Source organism: Varroa destructor, unplaced genomic scaffold (genome assembly GCF_002443255.2).
Source record: "Varroa destructor unplaced genomic scaffold, Vdes_3.0 BEIS01000003.1, whole genome shotgun sequence".
In the NCBI taxonomy this organism is placed as follows: Eukaryota; Metazoa; Arthropoda; class Arachnida; order Mesostigmata; family Varroidae; genus Varroa; species Varroa destructor.
Window position 1 is genome coordinate 32368888 of NW_019211456.1, and position 23124 is coordinate 32392011.

The 23124-nt window shown below is 42.0% G+C and overlaps 1 protein-coding gene and 1 long non-coding RNA gene across 10 annotated transcripts in view; one reads left to right on the plus strand and one right to left on the minus strand.

Annotated features, from left to right (window-relative positions):
* The window catches only part of LOC111246677 (protein Wnt-5b-like), a 105940-nt gene that overhangs the window by 73874 nt on the left and 8942 nt on the right, over nucleotides 1-23124 (minus strand). For 3 of the 5 annotated variants that reach the window (XM_022796666.2, XM_022796663.2, XM_022796662.2), the window contains exon 2: nucleotides 1261-1487. The exons of 1 other annotated variant lie outside the window; for it this stretch is intronic. In XM_022796666.2, coding sequence (XP_022652401.1) covers nucleotides 1261-1331 — 71 coding nt within the window. In that variant the 5' untranslated portion in view covers nucleotides 1332-1487. Of the gene's footprint in view, nucleotides 1-1260; nucleotides 1488-4587; nucleotides 4719-23124 lie in introns of those variants that run through there. One more of the 5 variants, XM_086982352.1, reaches the window with a different exon arrangement.
* The window catches only part of LOC147756829 (uncharacterized), a 66644-nt gene that overhangs the window by 34629 nt on the left and 8891 nt on the right, over nucleotides 1-23124 (plus strand). For 3 of the 5 annotated variants that reach the window (XR_015322898.1, XR_015322896.1, XR_015322895.1), the window contains one exon: nucleotides 4823-5361. The exons of 1 other annotated variant lie outside the window; for it this stretch is intronic. This is a non-coding gene — a long non-coding RNA (uncharacterized LOC147756829). Of the gene's footprint in view, nucleotides 1-4822; nucleotides 5362-7413; nucleotides 8510-23124 lie in introns of those variants that run through there. One more of the 5 variants, XR_015322897.1, reaches the window with a different exon arrangement.

Here is a 23124-nt window from a genome sequence, read left to right on the forward strand (position 1 = left end):
GTTGAACGTCGACGGAAGGCGGACATTTTCTTTGTATGCATTTTTGATGCGAATAGTTATCGTTAGAACTCTCGCTGGCGGGTATTACGTCCGATCGAGCCGCCGGTGATCCGATATGATTACGAGAAATGGACGTTTTCGGAAACGCAGTTTAACGAAGTACGGACGAACGCTCTTAACGAATTTGGCTTTTCATCCGACTAACACTTAATGGTCGTCCATCTAACATCGGAGTTAGTGATGAACCCAACAAGATTACAAGCACATTTTAGAAGCTAAACATCATTGTTTCTATTGCATTGTCTGCACGCAACATGGATAGACCCCATTACCACCAACAATAGCGCGATTACGACACTCCTTCAAACATCCTATTTTAGTCATACGTGAATACAAATATTCTTCCGCCGGCCACGCAGTGCCCGAAGTACCGTGTACAAACATAGGACCACTGCTGCTATTGTCGACACTATAAATATCGAAATACCATAAATTCACGTGGTATTGCAGTAGGATAATGTTTACATCACACAATGAAACAGACAGGAAGAACGGTCACGTTCGTGGCTTAAACGAAACCGCTGGTATCATCGTAGTCAAAATCGAGATGAATCAAAAAAGAGACTGGAGGCAAACGCGACTGCCCTATAGAGCACGACCCGGATCCAGGTCACATTCTCTATGAAACGATTATTCCTCGCTCATTAACCAGGAAACGACAATGATGAAGCACCCAGCGTGGCCACGCAGATGGCCACGTGCTCGACGACGCCAGCGCCGCTAGCGGCAGATTCGAAGGCCGTAGGAGACAAACTCGTGAAGGATGAACCATCGTCTTCAACGGGATTCCAGACATCATTTCGATCCCGTTCGTGAATGTCTCCCAAACTTAAGATACAGCCGAAAAAAAGAAAAAAGACGACAAACTATTATCGAAACGGATTTTCATACTCAATCGAGACAGGGTTGGGCGCTGTATGCGAACAGGCAAACAATCCGATGACGCATTGTGTTTTACCAATGTTGCCAATGAAAGCATTATTTCTAATGTTTCTGTTGGCACTGGTCGGCAAATGATCGTGTTGCATACCGATATGTACACGTGTACGCGTAAATCGCGCGGCAAAAGTCGCTCGCACATTATACTGTCAGATCAAGCGTGTCAACTGAAGCCGTCAATAGAGAGATTGCTCACCTATATTCGATCCCTAATGTGTATATCATATCATCATATAACAGTTCCCGTTTCCCTATACTTACAGCCAATAGGTTTGCGCCGTAGTAATGACAGCTGCCAAAAGAACAGTGGTATGAATCCAAAAGACACACATTGTATCCAACGAGTCCTGGTCACGGGTACCCGTCTACTCCACTAATGTATCGTCGCTTGATGTCAAATCCAATTGTAATTGTTCGCTAATTGAGTTCCCATCCGCGTTTTCTACACAAATTGAATCTGGCGCCGCTGGCGCATCTTCACGAGTTCACTGTAATAAAAATATTCAAAATTGCACCAGTTAGATAGAGCAGCATGAATCGACACGAGATTAGGGTTTAGCGTAAATTTTTTTCTACATTTAGATCATCACTATGATCATAGGAAAGATGCACCTTTGGACCCCAATCAATGCCATATAATCAGAAAAGTCTCTAAGTCCTACAGCCTACTACCCTTTGTTCTGTTTGAAAAGAGCCGTCTAGATAATGTATAATTGAATATTATAATCACATCGCACTTGTTCTAAATGATGATTAGTATAAGGTCATCGATCTACGGTAGAGTACACTTTTAAGCGGAAATCTTGCTGATACAAGTGTTATCTATTCCATGGAAATTATCTATACGACTATATATATATTAGGTTTTATATAACACAATCATAATTAGTTGTTCTTAAAGTCCATTCAAAATAACTTCCTCGGCGAGATTACTTTTGTCGAAAGGCGTCAGGGGCTAGAGAATTGTATAAAACATCTTACTGCCAAGACCTTTGTTTTGTACCGTAGAACTCTGACTCACTAAACTCTCAACATCGGCTGCTTCGCCGCTTGTTTGTAACTGATCCAAATACTTATTCGAACCAAAGCTTACTAGGGTGAATTTACGATTTCATTAGTCACGGTTTTCCTTTTTTTATCACGATTTTATAATCACGGTTCGTCTTCCTGTAGAGTTCCCGGTTTTACCGGCAGAGGTAGTCTCGTGGATAGTCCTTTTCTTCAAGCGTACCAGGCTGTGTAGCAATGCTCCGGGCACTCTCGCTAAAGTTCCAATCACGTGCCATAATTTCTGGCTCTGGTTTTTGGGCCATCTGCATTCGACGCTGTGTCCGTTGTTTGGCCGGACAGTTGTTCCACCCTTGTTCTCTCTAACGCTTTGTCCTCAAGCAGGACATTTCTGGTCAGTTGTTGTCCTCGGTATGGTTCGTTAGCCGTTTTCAGATGCATCGAGTGAAGCCACAGAGACCGGCACCAATCGTTTCTCTGAGTTTCTATTTAGTGATTTGGTACAACATCAGTTCCAGCGCAAGACGATTCACCAACGTGAGCTCGGCGCAGTGTACACATATTGGCGAAGGTGCCTAATCTATTCTGTGTAGTTAACTGCGACAATTCCCGTGTCCCATCGGGAATTAGATTATATAGCATGAAAGCTCTTTTTCGGGGCTGTCAATCGAGTCCGCGATTATTGGGATGATGTCCCTAACCCCGGCTTCCGGTTTGTATTACTTCCTACTCTATGTAGCCATGGCTGTATATCTCAGTTCGTTTAGACCCCGCTTGTTCCCTCTGGCCAACATCGTTAGTCAACCCTGACGTTTCAAAATATCCTTCCTATTAGGACTAGGACCGCAGAATTGTGTGATGACAGATACAAGCTGGGCTCCCTGCAGTAACGCCTTGCATTCTGCGGACGCCGATACAAACAAAACCGGAGTTTATATGGAGTAGTGAATTTGGCGACCGATATGAACAGCCTTCATTTGCGTTCCCGTGGCTCATATCTATTTAGCATGATCCTAGCGAGCTCTGCCGTCATCTTAGGCGCCCTTGCCATTACTTACCGGATGCGAGCGGTGCGTCTCCCTATTTAAATGTATGCCCCAGGTATCCGTCCATATTTATCATTATATTTGCCGGCCGTTCGGAAAAAAACCTGATCGATCTGCAGTTTATCATTCCAGCTGCTAAGTGTCCTTCGTTTTCGGCTAGTGCTAGCGTAAGGTGGTTACTTGTAATTGATTTATAAAACAACACTTCCTTAGCACGCGTTTCGAGTACCCCGGTAACCGTGCTCTCACTGTGATAACCAAGTCATCAGCGTACGCAATCCGGAGGAAGCTCCATGAGATTAAGGACATGAGACTAAGAAAGTTCCATAATGGCGGACCTAAGACGAAACCCTGAGGATCCCCTATTATCATCTAATCTTGACTCAGTCCTTGCGTCTGAGTAGTTGGATCCTGATGATATTCGAAGACAGCTTTTGAGTAGATATGACGGTGCCCTTCTTGTCGGAAGCAGTTTTAAATTAGCCTTCTACGCTGTAAAATCTCTCTCTCTCCCTATCTCAAGATCCTCGTGGCAACATCAGCCACGAACAGGAAAAGCTCCATAAAGGGAAACTTCACTTCTACCACCGCAGTACCTTCAGGGTCTAGTGTATTGCCTGGCCTAAGTTTATTTTTTTTCCAGCTGGTATCACCGGGACGCTTCCATGCAGTGCTGCTACCCAAAAAAATCTCAACCTATCGAAGGCTTGGCCGTTAGGAAACAATCTTCGTCTATGAGCATATCTTTACGTTCAGTGTTGATCTTATCCATGACCATTTTGTACCGGTGGTACCATCGATCTCCGTTGACTGTCCCCAGCAAGTTCTCTTAGTCCTGTTCGTACTCAATATAATTATGATCTTCTTCGGCGTCAAGAACTCGTCATTAGGTGATCTTATTAACAGCGATAGCTGTGCATATACTTTACTAGACAAATAGCACTAACCTAGCTATCACATTAGGATGTACCTCCGTATGTGAAGTTGACAGCAGGCACACGATTTGACCGTGTTGCGATATTACTATCAAGCTGCAAATAAGACGTAACACATCATTCGATAGAGAGACCAAATTTTGCTTAAAATCAGCCAGGAAAGTAGAGAACATGGCGGTCTACATAACGCCACAGGGGTTCGTCCGCCCGTTTAATAGAATCTATCACCTATCTTACACTAATAATTATAATCATACCGCAACTAACAGGTAGCAGGTACTATCAAGGCCTAGCACAGCAACCCTTATTATTATTGCTCTAACAATAGTTCATTGAGCACCCCGTAGCGGCAGCACTGAAATTCAGACAATGCTTATTATCGTTTAAGTATAGGAACGTGGTAGTTTTTGGACTGAGCCGATCACGAGCTTTCGATTCGCGTAAGGAATTTTTCTCTCTTTCTACATAGGCCCCTATCTAAAAAATTCGGTTAGAAGAACGGATAGAGTCTTACAAAGCAGACCAAGATATAGTTAAGTCAGCCCTGTAACTTTTCCACCCATGCAAATATCTCCCAGCAAAATCTCGAAGCGACTCACTCAAAAAAGGAAAAAATCAAAAATGCGCCCCACAGTCGGTCGGTCAGGCAGGCAGACATCAGCGATTATACAGCTCGAGGCGTATCCCAGTTCGGAAATATTGCTGCTCATCAAATGGGTTAGACTGAAAATCCCAGCAAAAATGATGTTTTAGGTAGAAACCAGACCAAGGTGGAGGTGGTTACTGGAAACACAATATAGTGCACCTTTAAGAGATTTCTATCATTTATTACAGGCCTGAGTGCGTTAAACGTTCGCTGAAGTGAGTATAAGGAAAATTATGCAACGAGGTCAACAAGACGGGACAATAACCGCTGAACCTCAACCGAGTCAGGAACAGCGTTTTTCTGTCTAAACAATAAACTGTGTCACAGTTTAATAACAGTCAAAGTGAAATATCGATACGCGGTAAGATTGAAATGGACGAAAGCTAATACAAATGGAAGCTTACACGTCCATATATTATTATATTATATAATACTGTGTACGGTTATACATTGCATTAGACATTGCAGAAGGCTTATAATACCTAAGCCGAATGTAAACTTTGCGCTTTGCTCGGTAACGTTTCATTTTTGTAAGGCCTCAGTACCTTGCGAAGGATAAAAAAAAAAGCAGGAAAAAAACGACGAAAATTATAACGAGCAGTTATCCGTAGAGTGGATAAATGCTCAACGAAGTTGCTGTAGTTCGACGACAAAGACCTCTTTCAACGATTCATTATAGACAGATGTTTTAAATAAATGTTATTATCAGATACATGTCGTTCTACAACGATAGTGTTCTTTAGTCCTACGGAACACTCGCTAGTAAGCTTTTACTAAACAGAAACCACCTTATTTCGTGTTTATTTGCACAGTGAGATACGAAAATAGGGATAGAACGATATCTCTCTAACTATTCCAAGAAGTGAAACAGCAGGGCCCGTACTGTCGAAACTCTCAGGCGCAGAGACAGCGTTAGCGTTGAAAACATATTTAAAAAATGTGTATATGTGTATCACATAATGTATTCAAGCATTGTTAATACAGTTACAGAGACTCGCAGCTATCATCACTGACATTTTAGCTGTTCTGCTATGTTTATAGAGAAACCTGGCTTGCCTGCGTAGGTTTCTACACTGCCTACAATATTTGAAGCCCTATTTTACACTAATGGCCCAAACGGGATGACCTCAGTCAGAACCACTTCGACTTTCAACGTATACGACGACTCTATAGATTTAATTGTTTTAGTTATAGATAAATTACATAAACATGTACAGATCTATCTATTCTCAGTTGGTTTCGGGAATGAAGGTAAGCACATATGTATTCAATAGGCGGTATTTATACTTTCTTGCTTTTCTACCAGGGCAACTCACACAGATAAGGCAAAGCCTACTCGATGAAACATACGTGCCGGTCTATAATATCATAGACAGACAAAATTTTGTGCTACCATTTAGCAGCTCGTCCAGTGATAGCTTCATCATATTGTCAACAATTCTTACTATAGAACTTAAATATTGAATATAATTTTTTTCTTGTAATGGTGTGTTGAATCGTTCTAGATACTAGCAGTATTTTATTTATTTGACCAGCGGGTGGTCTGAAATAGGTTGTACGTAGCTAGCTATCGATGATTCAGAAGGGTATTTGATCGCACGCTGGCGCTCGATAGATGTACCCACAAAATGAAATGTCTGACACTGTCGCAAGCCGCGCACCTAAATCTGCTTCAACAGAAGTCAACGGTAGTAGGTTCCTCTGGTTGATTTCTGCTGAACCTCCTCCTAAGCGGTATTAGCGACGATACTATCTACTAGTATTAACGACGTGAGATCATTACTTAGAGCTGTTGATGACAACGAAAGGGTACCCTGTTTTTGTCAAAGTGTTCCCACCGATTTCCTGAACGACAAAAAACAGTGGCAACATCAATCGTTTCGAGTGTATGAAGATGCTCTTACATTCTTGGGATTGATTAGATCAGGCTGAGGCGACAGTAGATTAAGTTGCGCCAACATAATGGTGGCAATGAGTGCTGATTTGGAGCTTAACTGGTGTATCGCTAATGAGCTGATGGATCTGAAGTGGACCAAGACGTTGCCCTCTCTTTGTCGTTGCTAACCAGTGTTGGTCAGCCAACGTGCTAGTTCTAACGTCGTGCGTGTAGCCGCCCGTTAGAACCTCCACCGTTATAATGCACGTTCACAGGGAGTGGGCAGCCTTCTGCGAACTCTAACGCTGCCAGAGGCCTTCTGGACTAGACGCGTTAGCTCTTAACTATAGCCTATTCCGAGTGCCAATTCTACTGTGTGAGAAAAAACTATTATCCACGAACGTTCACCTGTTTGTAAATGCCGTCCAATAATTTCATTCGATAGGGTGATGCTAAACACTTCAGTGAGACCTGCCTAGAGAGAAACATCGCTTAAAATGATAATATTGCGGGGCAGACAACGAAGTATCGAGAGCAATACGTACATTTTTTAATTCTTCAGTTCATTAAACGAATTTCGATTGTGGACTGAAAGAATAGATGTTCCTCAGTCCTTCTACGCCTCTCACGTATTTATATTGAACGCTATGCATCCTCTGAGAAAGTACTGCAAGTTTGAATAATATTAACGTAAGGCAAACGTATTACGTGCTACCGTATCTGGCCAGAAACCAATCAAATCTGATAAGCTCTATAGCCGAGCTAAAAAGCTATGTTTTTATTCTATATCTAAAGGCCACAGTTGGGTGTTGACTGGATTATCTAATGTAAAAATACTCATCGCTGCGTCACCTGGTCTCGGTGTACTTTAACAGATTATGTCACGTTACTTTTTTGTTGTAGTGCTACATTTTCTATTCCAGTTTGTGTCAACAAGGCGAAAATCATAGACAGGCGCTTTCCGATGACATAAAATCACAGCAACAACTACAACAATGGCAACCAGCTGGCTCAATATCTATCCGATAAAGCCTCAGGCGTTAGAGGCACCAGAAATTCGATTTTACAAACGAAAGCATAAAATAGGAGGGAACGAAGACAGAAGTGCGAAACGGACGATACACGATCATAAAAGTAACAATCTATTCGTCTTCAGTAGTGCAGAAGCAGCTTCATCTATAGGGCAGAAAGATTTTATTTGCGAATTCTTCAGTGCCCGCCAGACCATCAGCAGTTGGATGGTTGATATTAACGTACGTATGCCTATTTTCAGTGTAGAGTTTCGACGAAAGGGTTTTTGCTTCTGCTGTTAAAAATGGAAGCAAGAGTTTTCGCGATTTCCGATCACCGCACTGACGCGATATATTAGTGATGCATCATCGCAGTGAAGCTGTGATTTTTGTTTTATGGACTGAGCCGATCAGCCTCAATTATTTATAAACCTCAATGACACAATATGGTGCACCATAATGACGAAAACGTAATGCAATCAATAAGACGTGGATGATGAAGAAGCGGACAAATGGAAACAGAAGATACAGTAATACCAAATCGAGAGACGATGATTCCGATTTGTCTAAATAATTCATCAATATGGGATTGATAGGACTGTTGTGTGCTTTCAACTACCACTGTTCTTGGCCCCATTTAGACTTTCATTGGAAATCAAAGTCTCTCTCATATTATATATATATATATATAGGTGCACTTAACGACAAACACAGTTGAGTTAGTTGGTAACTTGTCCTTCCGATAAATCATTTTCACCTAAAACATTATCAGTCTTTCTGTCTCCTTCGTGGAATCGATTGTATTAACATTTGAAACAAAAACATTACCACAGGATTTACTGGTTACGAGGGTATTGTAATTCCATTGTTCGCTCGTTTGCGTATCTTCTTACAAGCTTGAACGAACTCTAGTCACTGACTACTACAAGAAAGAAGCCCCAATAAAATCCTTGACAAATGTCCAAATAATTAAATTAATAATAAACAAGACATCCTGTTTTTAATAGTCGTATCGTCTTCTTATTCTCTTCGTAACATATTTTCTTTCCATTAAATAGGTATCTGGAATCTATTTCATCCGGAAGTTTCATAATTTCTAGTAAAAGAAAAAAAGTATCGACATTATTTTCCTTTTTTTTTTTTTCAATTTGGGGGGTTTGTTAGAGTTTTTAGATATTGCTTCATCGTGATTATTTCGAGGGTGTTCAGTGTCGAATATTCATTATGCCTCCATCCGGTAACTCGTTCTACGCTGAATCAAATAGTGACTCTTACGTTTACCTATTTTATTTATCTTAAATTTAGAGAAATATAATCTTCATAACACATCCCTTGGCGACTATTCGCATGACAGGTAGCTATGCTACAGGTATCTCGGCCAAATCAAACAATAATTATTGCTAATTTATTGTATCAATAAATTATGCAGCAAAATAATGGCTAAACAAGATCAATTCAAACTGGGAGGTACCTGTCAGCGGTGTTTTTTCTATAAATAGTAGTATTAACTTCATCATCCGCTATTGCATTAGCTTACAGATCATATATAGCACAGCCCAACACTAGCAGAGCTTCTGTTGTACGCTCAGTCGATTCCCTCCATTTCCAGCGCTTCGTGGCATTTCTCAATGATATATTTCGGTTTCGATCAGACTAAGTAATACCCATCGTATCTACATAAAGTTCTGAGCTGATGAAAATCAAGCTAATCATATTATGCAATTCAGTATTTCACAACATGTAAATCACTTTGTGGTGTTCTTACCTAGCGACTTTTTACCAATGAAATCATATGTCTGAAAAGCTTACAGAGTACCATGTGTCGTTCAGCTAGAAGCACAGTAGCAGACCTAATAATGAGAATTCTCGATCATATTACCTTCTTTTACTGTTTCTTTTAATAAAAACTTTAAAGTTTAATTTTCTTTTAATCGACTTCAGTTAGTTGCCCGTAACTTCGTCGTGTACTTAGTTCACAATACCAACTTGCTACTCGTCATATGATCATTCTCCTCGTAACTGATCAAACTTTTCACGAAGAAGTATTTTCTATTTCAAGGCGTCGTGTGGGGTGGCAAAAAACAGTTTACCCCATAGAAACAACAGTTGCAGTGCATCTTGTGTTCATCTCGTCAATTTGTTATTCTCGGTTCTTCTTGACTAATCTTGCTACCACCGAGAGGCTATATATATATATATATATATATATTTATTTATATAAATCGACTGTGCTACGAGGAGCTCGTAGCGCAGTCGCTTTACAGATTTCTCTTCGAACATAAGTAATTCTTCGCAAATGGCGACTGTTCACCACCGTCTACCAGCGTCATGATGGACTTCTCGTTTATAAATAAACAATGAGCAGATACCGCAGTGATTTCACCGAAACGAGGACAAAGGAAACAGCGCTTAGAGTGAGAACGGCGGTCGATGAAAAACGTATCAAAATGTAAAGTAGATTATTAACATGTCTCGAAAAAATGAAAAAAAAACTAGGAGGCTAAGTAACGAGGGCTAATATTATATGGCCTCATTGAAGAAGTACTTTCGGCCGACCTTCAGCTTGAATGTTATTTAGAATTGGCGCTTGAAAATCTCATCAGAATCCGCGACATAGAAAAATGACATTACATACTGCTGTACGTGATCCGAAGTAAATAAAACATAAAAGAAACGTCCTTGACTTGATTCGGAACGTTCGACACAGTAATAGGAACCCCCTAGTCATCTAACAAGATTATAGGCTACCAACTGAAGATCATCCGAAGACGGCCTTCACGTTTCGGCATTCATCAAGGTGGTTGACAACACATCATCAATTTTTCAATCCGCCCCAAAATACCACCAAATGCAATGGGGGCATTTCTATCTAGTTTTACTGTGAACAGGCCCTATAAAGATCTACCTATTGCTCTAATTGTGGGTCAATCACTAAAAAAGCTCACTCCACATTAATCCTCTTATCAGTCAGCACAGGAGCCATTATCATCCTTTCCTCCGTTCCGAATCTCGTATCATCATTAACACCATTATGAATGAACATTCCGGACGAACATCCTTGTTGTGGTGAAGTACGCATTAACAGCTTGTTAGGGCGATATCAAGCAAAGCCTTGTGGCTTGGGACGAAGGTTCCAAAACGCAGACGTCAGATACTCACGTAAAAGCGGTCTGATCTACTTTAGCAGCGGCAATTATGGCGTGCGAAAATCTAATAGGTTACATCCATTATACCTGACCATCGGAAGTGTTCGATAATGTGCCCTTACAGGGGAATGACCCTGAACGACAAACTTATCGATAATTTACAACGTACGAAAAAAATTAAGCTATGAATTTTGTTGAGCGTATTATATATTTTACATGCAAGAGTAGCACACGGAACAATGTAGACGAGTGAAGACTAAGATGATCTTATTTAAAGAAGCAGATATCTTGTGTGTGATGTATATATATGATATACCGCACCACTGTGATGAACTTTGATTTCTTGATGCAAAGCTTATGATTCGGGTGTTTCGCCGCAGCTTTCCCGCACTCTTTGCCCGCTGATGTTGTTGGTCCTTCAAACCATTGTCTACAAACATCCTAACCAGTTCCATCTGTTTTAAACTTATTTTATCACGTGTAAGTTTGCCTGCAACTGGCTGTAATGTTGGCCTTACACTTCTACTATATATTCATACCTACAATAGCAATTTAAAATAAGTTATTTTCTTGTTTGCATGTTAATCTTGGACTATATCGGGGATATAGCGAACCTTGAAAAATTTGAACATTTTTAGGACATATATATCTTTAGGCAGACAACTAATTGGATATAAAATGAGTTTAAAATAGATGGAACTGGTCAGGATGTTTGTAGATAATGGTCCGAAAGACCAAGAACTTCCGCGGGCTTCACCAGCCAACGCGGAAAACCAGAAGCGCGAGAAAACTAGAGCGAAAGGAAGATTCGTTAGCCAATTAAGTTGTACGCTTGACATCAGAAAATCTTGAAAATTGAAAAGTTACATGTAACAATAAAATAATCAGGATCACTCAGAGCGAAGAAAACTATTTTACGAATATTAGTTAGAAAAATATTAGCGCGCTGCGGCAGTTTAAGCAGAAGATTGATCAGGCCACTATTTTTTTTTTGACAAAACATGGATTACTGGCAATAACTTCGCTTCAGGAACTTGTTTTACCATTAATTTGAAAAACCTTGGTAAGAACGGCGAATGTATTTCAAACAAGACGGAGCATCTGCAGGTAATCGTCGTGATGTAATTATATTTGGTGCGTATACCGGTAAGTATCTTCTAAACATATGGGTTGGACAAAAGGGTCCCATAAGATAGCTTGCCCGTTTGTTGGACCCAACGTCAATGGATTTTACTTCAAAGGGACTCTTTGACAATGAGGTATACACCACAAAACCGACAAGCCGCAATTGTACAACAACGCGTCACAACGCGAAATTATTGTAGGTCAATCACTCAAATCGATAACTACCTCTTCCACCTTTACTAGATATTAGTACCAGCATAAGGACGGTGAACATATGTGGTGAAATAAAAAGTTTAAAATTAAAAAAAGCGGGCTTATGATCGCTCGAACTGTGCACACATTTTCTTGGAACATCTTGGAAGGATATATTATTTTTGTATGGTTCGATTTCTGTCAACCCAGTGGCGAAAAGCAGTAAGTACACTGTCCTTTGTTACGTAAATACGGAGTGCTACAGCATCTGCCCCTGGAGGGATTTGCCCTAGGTCTCAGCGGTATACACGCGGAAGATGTTCAGCTCTATAAAGTGGGAGAGGGGCAAACACGGACAAATATAGGTAATCACCAAAAAGGGAATGTGACGGGCAAAGAAGGAAGACAGAATCAGCCAATGGAGTAGACCGACCCAACGAGCGCCTACTGGGCACATCGCTTCTTCAGTCAGCACCATCAGTATCGGTCGTTTCATCCATTGGTTTCAGTGTTCACATTGTCCCAGCGTTTCCGACCCGGTTCTACTTCCTGTTCCGCGCAGAGTCAGCACAGTAGCCTGCTGCTAGGAGACCTTCTTCCCGAACCGAAAAGGTTATGCCGTCCCGCGCGATGTTTCTGCCATTCCAGTTACATGGAACGCAAGAAGGCGCCAAAAGCGCGCATCAGCGGCCCAGGCCTATCTGCCAATGGCCGTTGCTCCAGCAAGACACGACATTGTTCCTTACAGGCGCACAGCTACAACTGGAGGCCGCTGCTAGAAACGATGGTGAACCGAATGCTGAATGCCGCATGATATGCTGATGACAGAGGCCAGAGTTGCTTGGCGTCCAATAACAAGGCGGTGGGCGCTGCAGCCGCCTCCTCCGTCGTAGAACCGCTTCATTGAAGATGAACAATAAATGGATGTGAAGGACGCAGCTTGTCAGATGGATTTTATTATACTACACCGTATGCGGTGCAAAAACGAAGGCTCACAAGACGCGCTTGTGCTACGAGGGTAAGATCTATATATCGCATCTATTTGACAAGCACAATTACGCATGACGTGCGCGCGCGTAGCGTACCACTAAGGCAAATGGAAGAGGCAGGAGATGCTCATAGCGGACCAACTATCGGAATTTATTGATAGTTATAGTTAAGCTAGCGACCAGAACGGGGATGTCTTGGTTGATACGACAGCTTAGACCATGTCGATAGAAATAAGCCCGCCTTAATTTTGTGATTATTCAACAATTAGCGCAGGATAGCGTTGGGCCAGTGCAGTCGCCCATGGATGGTTTACTGTCTTTGTTCAACAACAAAGGAGCGTGCGATCTAGTTCATCTCCTATCTAGTGATTCGTGATAGTAGTAAGATAGGTGGCGGACGCTCGAAAAAATTAGCACGAGAAAAAAACGATTAAGCAGTTTTTCTTTTCGGTGAGGCAGTGGGGCCCATCTCCCCTGCAGCAGGTACCCCGTGTCCATTTCCTCATAGATTCATACATTTTCCGTTCTTCTAGGTAGCTAGGCTAGTGTATGTCTGTGTTTTAGGATATTCAGCCGTATATAGAAGATAGTCTAAAACTATTCATACAAAGAAATACAGAATTCTATGGCCAGTGAATCGAAAAACTAGTACGAGAATATCTGTTGCCATAAGGAAAAATATATTAGAAGGCTCTCAAACGGGCCCCATCAAAAGGCTGACTTAGCATAACATAATCGGCTAATACGCTGCGTCTCACAAGCTTACCTAGATAGGTTGATGTAAAAATTAAATGTGTGTTATACAGTTGGTTAAGAAACAGAAACTAGGACAATCGCTTTAACAAACAGAACATCTCGAATCCTAATTTAATAAGGTCTGCAGGGTAGAGTCGGGTGCATTCAGGTAACCAAACAAACATTTCGACTATTGCTTCATAGGGCTGGCTTCCAACACAAAACGAAATCTGTTTACGCTCGGCTTTGAACCTAGATTATCTCACTGTTTCTATCTTTTCCGTATACCGAGGCTAAAGCAGATGTGTAGAAATCAACAGCGTAGAGAATAATATTTTGCTTGTTACCTGTAAACGGCCGCAATGCGTCCATTTCCCGTACATGATCTGTAATACAGGATGTTGCCTAACACTGTCCCACCACCTTTTCTTACCCTTAAGCGGGTCCAAATATGCAAGTCTTGAAGGCTAACCCTAAAACTGACCATGCTGGCCTGGTTCACGTGTAGCACCAATTTACTATTTTCGTGCTGCAATTCATCATTTATTTCCCTCTATTATTATTATTTAAGGCTCAGTTCTGCATTATCTGGACCATTGCGTTCCTACCGTGATGCTTTCTCGTCAATCTAAGCCCACACTAAAATTGTTGGCGCTATTTTAGAGTACAGATTTATTATCTGCTTCGAAAAATACAGCGCATTCAAATCTGTGCCTTAGCAATAATGTGCCTTCTTCTTCAATACAAAATGATCCCAGAGCCACATGGCTACATAGAAAAAAAACCGAAAAGAGAAATCTTAGGGCAGGTATATTTTGCACTGCAATTTTTCTTTGTTTTCGCTGGGTCGTATGCTACTTCCATTCTTATTTTTTGGGCCGCTTGGAAAGATGGAGGAAAAACGCCCCACATTAGCAGTTTGCTTCCTAACCAGAAGCAAAGCCATCGGCCGTAATCATGCCAGAAGCTAGGAAAAATATTTTACTAGCTCCTGTTCTTCAGCCGCTTCTGAAGATATGTGTCCATCTTAACGCTTGCAGGCCGCCCTTCCGTCTGTGCGACACTTTGTTTTTTCAGTTTTTTCGTCAAGTTGCTCTTCTTCAGGTACACTGAAGGGCCGAATCGTGCCGAGGAGGTGTGTACGTATACGTGGAAAGTGAGGAAAAGTGCACCTGCTGATATCCGTGTTTTACGATCTACACTATGGTCGACATCAGTGATTTCTTCAGCCCTTTGGCAACTTCGAAAGAAGTTACGCAGGCCGCAACATGATCTTAAGTTCAGAGACAACTGCACGCGTCGTCTGTGACAATGCAACGTCAGCAACTCGGTTAACGGTTTGTCCATTGTTGGCAAATCAATGGCGTCACTCATCATAGGACAGACTATGTATACACGTATGCTATATCCGACGATTTTGTTATTAGCTACATGTAATACATCTCATTCTCCTGTAAAAGTACGGTTCAAGGAGGCAGTGAGTTTTTGATCGTTGACTATTAGCTACTGTCGTTGTATCAACCAGTTATTATTTCTACAATCTCTATTAGAATCCTAAACAACAATCGTTTCCGTTGTGATTGTGTTACACATAGAGATATATGATCGATGATTGATTACGTCCCATGCGACAATAACAATTTGATTGATACCAACTACTTCTCCCTTAGCAGAAACGCTCGTACCACAGTCGATGGCTATTACTTGCCTATAGTCTCCCCGTGACACGAATGCGCCGGTAAGACCAACGGTTTAATAGTGATTGTAAATGAGTCTCACATAATCGTCACTAATTAGAAAGTATAACTCTTACTGTTATTATAACCGTCGCTGTTGTTTTCATATCACAAGGATATCCAAACGCTTGATTCTAGATTGCATTGTTTCTAGCCCGCGCGCAGACGCGTCAGATTCGGTACGATCTGGGCAGATCGGCAGGCGTTCGACGCCGACCACTAGTAAAACTCGACGACCCCTTCTGCGGCTACGATTATTATTGTAGGTCCTAGCATACGTCCAGTATTACTCGACGAACAGTGACAAGATGTCAACGATGACGACATAAAAATGGTTCGCAGCAAAGCCACAGAACAACAAACAGATATAACGTAATAGTTTGAAGTCGTTAACGATAGTAGTGATAATTCATGATGGTAATGGCAACTCGTTCAAGTTGAAATGTCAGTGCCACACTAATAATAGAAGTTTGTTAACAACAGGGGCAATCAAGGAGTGTCGTCAAATGATTAGACTCATATGATAGACAGGTATGTGCATGATCTAAATGTACATGGTTGAAATATACGGAAGCTTGTAATGTGATGGGACTCCAACATCGGGGTGAACGACCCGACCTCCCGGACGGCGCGAACGGGACGTGAAGAGGCGACAGGATTCGCTCCGTCGTTTATATATTGTCACAAATTACTTAAGTTTGACCGGAACGGTATGTGCATACAGATGTGAATATCCACAGCAATTGTGTATTTGCCGAACTTCGAAATGAGGAGCAGACTGCAAAGTTTCGAAAAACACATTTAGGAGCTAAAAACAAGTTGAGGTTTAGCGTGTTGCAAGAGCCGACGGCAGCTATAAGCACGGCAAGTTTGCAGAATATCATTTTGCAAATGTCAGTGGTTCGACTATGGTGTTCCCAATACACGGAGTATCAAGGTCTTATTACTCGCGCGTTGAATATCGGCTTCCAGTGAACTATCTCGGTTGTTAAGGAATGTTGACCCACAATCCGACATACATACTAGACCCGTTTAATTGTCGTCGCTTGCGGAAAACTCCGCTGTTGTACCTTCCATTACATCGATTTTCAGTTTTATAGTGAACTAGCAATAGCAACACTATTATTTAAAGATCAGAGAGCACATCGACTCCGATCAGATAGAGAAGCTCCGCGAACTATTAACGCTACGTTCAAAACACTACGACCTCAAACTTCACACTAGTCTCAATCACTAGTTGTCTTAAATACGTTCGTACTAGCCTATGGCCCAAGAAACAAATAGGTATTGAACAAAGACGGTTATGTTTCTATAACAGTATTATGATATCTGTGTATATACACACATGTACATACACCACAACGTCAGAACTATATCATCCGACCAAATAATTGTTAATAGGTGTCTCTTTTGCGGCGACCGGCCCGCACAGGGGCGAGATTGGACGGTGCATGCTTTTGCCGATGTCGGTTGTATTATTTCTTGCATTGGTGATGGTACACACACAGACAACAGTTCGATCGTGAAAAGATGACGCCAGCTTCGGAAATCTCCACAACGACCTATCACTGGCCGTTCACGATCAGCGTATATCAAAAATATCTCATAAACCGTAATTAATTTCTTTTATTGCCGTTATCGTAACAACTACTTGAGCAATAGTTTTTGGCACTTATGGATCTCGTTAGCATCGTCGGTCTCCCTGTGTCCTACACGAACTTTCACGGGGAGCGGTAGAGTCACAGAAAAAAAAACAAAGCAAAGTTAGAATTTCATAGGTACGTCGCTGTTATTTTAACTTTTTTGACATATTATTCTTCTTAGATTAAGATCGTTCGATGGCGTGAGCGTTTCCCGCACTCGCGTTCGACTAGCGAGACAAGCAAATGAGCGGTGCGATAACGGATGATATATGTAGATCCATTTAATTCTGAGTCCCTCACATTCGGGGCCCGTATAAAATCTCTCGTTTTGAGCCAGCACGCATGCAAACACTTACCACAACTGACAAAGTCTTCGTTGGTCTGTTGGGCATTTACGCAACACCCCAATGCTTTTTAGTGGCTAGCCAGTGAGTAACTATTCCGAATAGGATCGCTCGGAGTATTTAATATGGCTAAAAGTTCGAAAAATACGCTAACGTTTCAGTAACTTCTTTTCGCCGGCGTCTACCGCTGCCATCTTATCGTTACTCGCACGTCACTTCGGTCATTCACGGGTCTAACCCCAGTGGTAACGGCTTATCGCTGTCCTGGTTTTTTTTTTTGTTCTAAACCGGTCTATTGCCGAGGGAACGAGGACACTCCGAAGTTTATGGGCGTCATCAACAATAGACCGATGGCTCCATCTGGAGATCTCTGTTGACATATCATTATGCCCGTTGGCCGTACTGGCCGTGTGTCTCTTCGTTACTGAACAGGTCTCACCTATCAGTTTGTCCGTAGTGTGGCTGATTCTGTTTGGCACAATTTTGTAACGTAGTTCCTTGTTTTTTGTAGTTGTCAAAGATACGCCCTCCGTTCAGCAGAGTAGCACCGTAGCATCTTTGCAGGTGTGTTCTGCTGTTAGCAGGCGACTGCCACGTGAGTTGATGACCATTATGAGGTAATTGATGGGGTAATAGATGGGTAGTGATTGTCAAAAGATTAATACTTAAAAAGGGAACGTCTAGTACATCGACAACCCCGTGTGCACCATTCGCGATACTTATCGAAATTACGGCAAATGATTCCTATATATATATGTATATATATATATATAATATATATATATATATATATCGAAAATCCATAATTTGTCCTCGGGTTACAATTTTATCTCGGTCCTTTAAAAGCGCCGCTTCTAGCTATTAGCCAATCCGAAGGCAGCCGCTAACTCATCATTGTAGCGGTCCCCTGTAGAGACTACCATCAAAAGGTTCGAAGCTGGTACAACTGTCACAGTATGATTCTCGCTCGATTCACACTCGATGCATGCTAAAGCGGCATATGCTTTTCTCGCTTTCTTGTGTAAAAACATCACGAAGTAACAGAAGCCGGGCTGTTTCGAGACTATGCGCCTGTACCTATTGTGCACTATCCACAAACCCATAGTAGGAAACTACCTGAAAATGTTTGAAATCACCAGCTCATTTAGGCCTCACGCACCAGTTATTTGAACAGCGGCAGCAATAACAGTTGATAGAGCACCAGTGTTCACCACGGAGCTATGGCCTCATTTAAAGCGAGGAATTGTGGTGTGCAAGGGAGCACGGGTATTATGAGATCTACAAGGTTTTCACTTTCTGCCCTAAGGGAACAGCTCTAGTGGTGACGACGGCTATGATCGCCTGTTCTCGTTTGAAGCAAAGACTGACGATTTCGATATTGGCCAGCGGGAAAGCACGAGAAACCCAAAAAGAGAAACTGCTCCAAAAAACCTGATCTCTTCTTCGCAAAACATTCAGACCGCTTGCTCACATGTATCGCTGGATTTACACACTGACCAGCGGCTGCGTGTGGCCCCCAACGAGGACTTTAAAGTCTTTGTCTAGGAAATAAAATCGCGCGGGAAACGAATGTAAAATACCTTTGTTCTCGGCGCTCTCTCAGCTCTTTGAATTCTTGATGTTTATACCGTCCACGAATGTACCTACATATGCCTATGCAAATAGATGCAATGCTCGGCGGTCGCCCTCACCGGCCATGGTTATAGCCAATAAATTTCGTTAATAGGGATTCACACCGAAATATGTTTGTGTTCAGCACTGCCTGCATTCGCACACGGCAATCAATACAAGAAATACATAAAACATTATTGGCTTCGTCAACTGGTAGTACCTACACATACCGTATCTAAAGGCGAAAAGGACCACATTGGTATGGTTGTCAATAAGACATTTTTACCCCTCCCCGCCGCGTCACAAGTAGTTCCCACGGATATCCTATACATGGGTGGGGTGATAGCTATTCTACATAATACTTGACAAATCTGCATCCCCGCGTACGCTGCTAGGACATGGCTAGCGATGTTTATTGAGATCATTCTAACTAGGGAAAAACTTTGTTGTCTATACGTAGCTAAAGTACTGCTCTCCTAACCGCCGCATGGAAGCATTGGTCGCACGATGAAGCTCACCGATGCCGCTGCCGCTGCAAATTTTTCCTACCGTTAGTTTTTTCAGGGGCACAAGAGCTACTGGAATACCATGTCGACAACAGGCCCCTTTCAACCCCCTTCTGGCTAAGTGCAACTCCTTGGAAACCCGTCATTATAGCGCACCCCAGTCACTCTGCTGCTGCTGCTGCTGCTGCTTCTTCTCATCGTGCTATTGACGCCAATGCGCTGCCGTACATCATCCACGGCGTGAGATATAGACACATACATCTGGACAGCAAAAGTCTTCTTGGTGGCCAATGTTGGAGGGACGTGTGGCGTATTCTACATAGGCTGCGGCTGCGGTGTGGGAGCAGACGAGATGTGAGTTCGCCCATGAACAACTTGCCACTGCCGGCCCAGCAGCTGGGACCCTGCGCACCCACTGGGCATCAGATCAGCTTATTTGCATAGAAGCTATATAATGTTATTCAAAGGAGAGCATTAGAAGCTGAACAATACCAGCAGAAGAGGCAAACAGGTATGTGTGACCTAGTGGTGCGTGCGTGCGTGCGTGTATGTGCGAGAAAAAACGTGTATAACAAAATGAAAGGGTGAGAAGGCTGGCTAGGGTATGTACGTTACTACAGAAGGGGTTTCGAACGAACGTGGCGTAAGAAGACGGAAGGGTACCTAAAGTTGAAGCTGGCAGGTCGCCCTGTCGGGCAAAAGCAATCGACTATGCCCACCGCGGCAAGTGGAGAAGATCACAGTAAAATGAGCAGACACACACACACACACACACACACACACACACACACAGACACACACACACACACACACAAACTTTATACGGTAGCAAACATGGAGTGTACAACACAGTTGCATATTCACGTGAACAAGTGCGTAAATATGGGGGCGTAGTTGGAGTGCTGAGATTGTTGCTGTGCTAATGTTATGTACACACTTGGACGCCATTAGGGGCATAGGAATTCGTAATCAAAACACGGTTCACGTGTATTTTTATATTCAGTTATGTAAATCTTGCCCATTACGTACTGAATAATTTGTCATTTAGTCTGATCAACGTTAGAAAAAAGGCTCATCTAAATCGGAACTGAAATTATTCAATTGTCACAGGTAAAAAAATAATTAAGTATTCCGGATCTATATTGATTAAGACTGACGAATTGGCGCTATTAACGGAAAGTTTCCCCCATTATAGAATAGACTGTGGCTTAGCAATGTGCAAAAGATAAACCGCGAGCTTTGGTGATGGCCGATACGTAGCAACGGAGCCGCTTGTGAGGACAATGTTAAGAGTTAGCTTCGTTGAGATAATTCGCTTCAAGAATCCTCATCTAACCTCACAGGCCTGATGAAACGCAAACGGAGTAATCCATTTGCGGTCGAACGTTTATCTGGCTCTCTAGTTTAATCTAATTCAATCTTTCGAGGGCGGGGAAGTGGAGGGGTTCAGTTAAACTTTAGGGCTTAACAAATAGGAAAGCTTCTCAAACGTGCGACCATCTAAATTTTTCAAGCAAATTCTAATAAGAAACGTAAGAATTTTGTTTGGTATATTTACGATAGTCTTTGTTTATCTCAACAAAGTTGAGAACTATCTACAACGTCGTTTGATCATTACTGCCAGATTTAACGGAAAAGAAAAAATCGCTCGTGATAAAATTGTGCGTTCTACCGCTACGCTTGAATAATAATTAACATGATCAATTCGGTAACCTGCTAGTTTTCGAATAAATTAGCGTATACAAGATAGAAAACATTTTCTAAAAATATCTTGATAGAAAAATCGTTTGTATCGCGGAGCACTACTGATCGGTAGAGTCGGTACAAGTGCTCCAATTCTGACATCAGAGATCGGTTACCAGCAAACTGGAATACATTGCCAAATTAATAAAATATAATTAAACACACAACAAAATTTAAATCTGGACCAACTACTCGACAACGTAATCTAATTGCCGACTAGTTAGAATAAAAATATCTATCCGATAGCGAAAAGATCAATCATGAGATATTTTCGCTCTTGATTTATTTATATGATTAAATTAAAAAGATTAGTCATCAGACAGCTCTCAATCTGCTGAAATTGTTTGACGCCTGCAGACCAACCCATCATTCTACCTAGAATTACCAACAGGTCCACATTTGACGTAACAAGTTCACTGCTCAAAAAAATATGCAGCTTCTTAGCGATATGATCGCGTTGCTTCCTGAGTACCCTACGGCACCTTCGTCCATATAATTACTCCCACAGGAAGAGCTTTAGAAAGCAGTCGTTCTTCCTGATATTTTTGAAGAGTAGTTGATGACAGGTAATATCCACCGATGATACCCGTTTGCCGATTGATTAATACTGAACGGATGGCAATGAAGAATATCGGCGCAAACTTGTTAAAAAGCGTGTCGCTCGAAATATGACGCAACAAATCTACGAGAGTTACTACGAGTAACTCCACTTGTGCTCCCATAGAAAAAGCGAGTACTAGCAGAAAATCGCTGTTTAAAGCCAGCGGACGTTTCGCAGTTATGCAGGACTAGATAAATCGAGAACAGCAGAAGCAGAGTAAGAACAACCGTGCGCAACGCGGAAATACACAGCCGACCGTCACAACTACTAGATCAGAGATACAGCGAAACGGAAGATGAACCATACCCGATGGCGCCAGATAGACAAAAAGAGCGCGTATCATCAGCGTATCGGAACATCTTGATGCTGGAGGACGGCGCTGCATCGAAATATGTAGTGACCATCCCATGGCGGGCTGCTCTTACGCGTGAATTGGAAGAGGTACCACATAATGCAACATCAGTGAGTGGTTTTCGCACAATACCACCTGGACGTTACTAGCATCCTCATCAAAACGAATGAATCACAGAGGACGGAAGCTGCCATAAAGTCAGTCAAAGTTATAGAGGACTAGTAGAGGATGCCGTTTGACATAGAAGCAAAACAGATCCAACAGGCCGTCCATTTTCCAGACTAATAAACAGTCCTGAAATAGGTACGTCTGCTAGTCAACAAGAATTTTTTCCAAAGCGAACGCCTATGTCGCTATATATGTCAAGCTGTTGTGTTTGCTAGGGGGGACACGCGATTTTTGCATTGCATATTTGATTTTGGTGTTTATTGCTGTCTGGATATTGATCTCAATCGCTGAACTATTAGTAAGCTACTACTATAATTTAGAAATATATTACGTAAACGTAATTCGACGTTTCTTAAAAAACGTATAGCTTTTGCGTGACAGCTAGCCATAGCTAGCAGGCATTGGCACGTTGGTAAGCTATCGTGCCCACGACCGCCAATCGATCGAACGGATTTTTCAAGTTCAAAGCGTGCAAAAATAAACAGAAGGAATAGTTTACTTAGAGACCCATAAGACACACATTTAATGGCCGACAGATCCAGCGCCCGATGACCGCTTTTCCCCCTATAGAACAAACCAGTATTTGGGCAATAAATACTTAACGAGCCATATGTGCATTTTCACTAGTAGTTTGCATCTGGCCATATTTGATTTCATACGTTCGATTGCAGCCAAAATAAAAAGCGCACCGGCGACAGAAAAAATACAGCTTA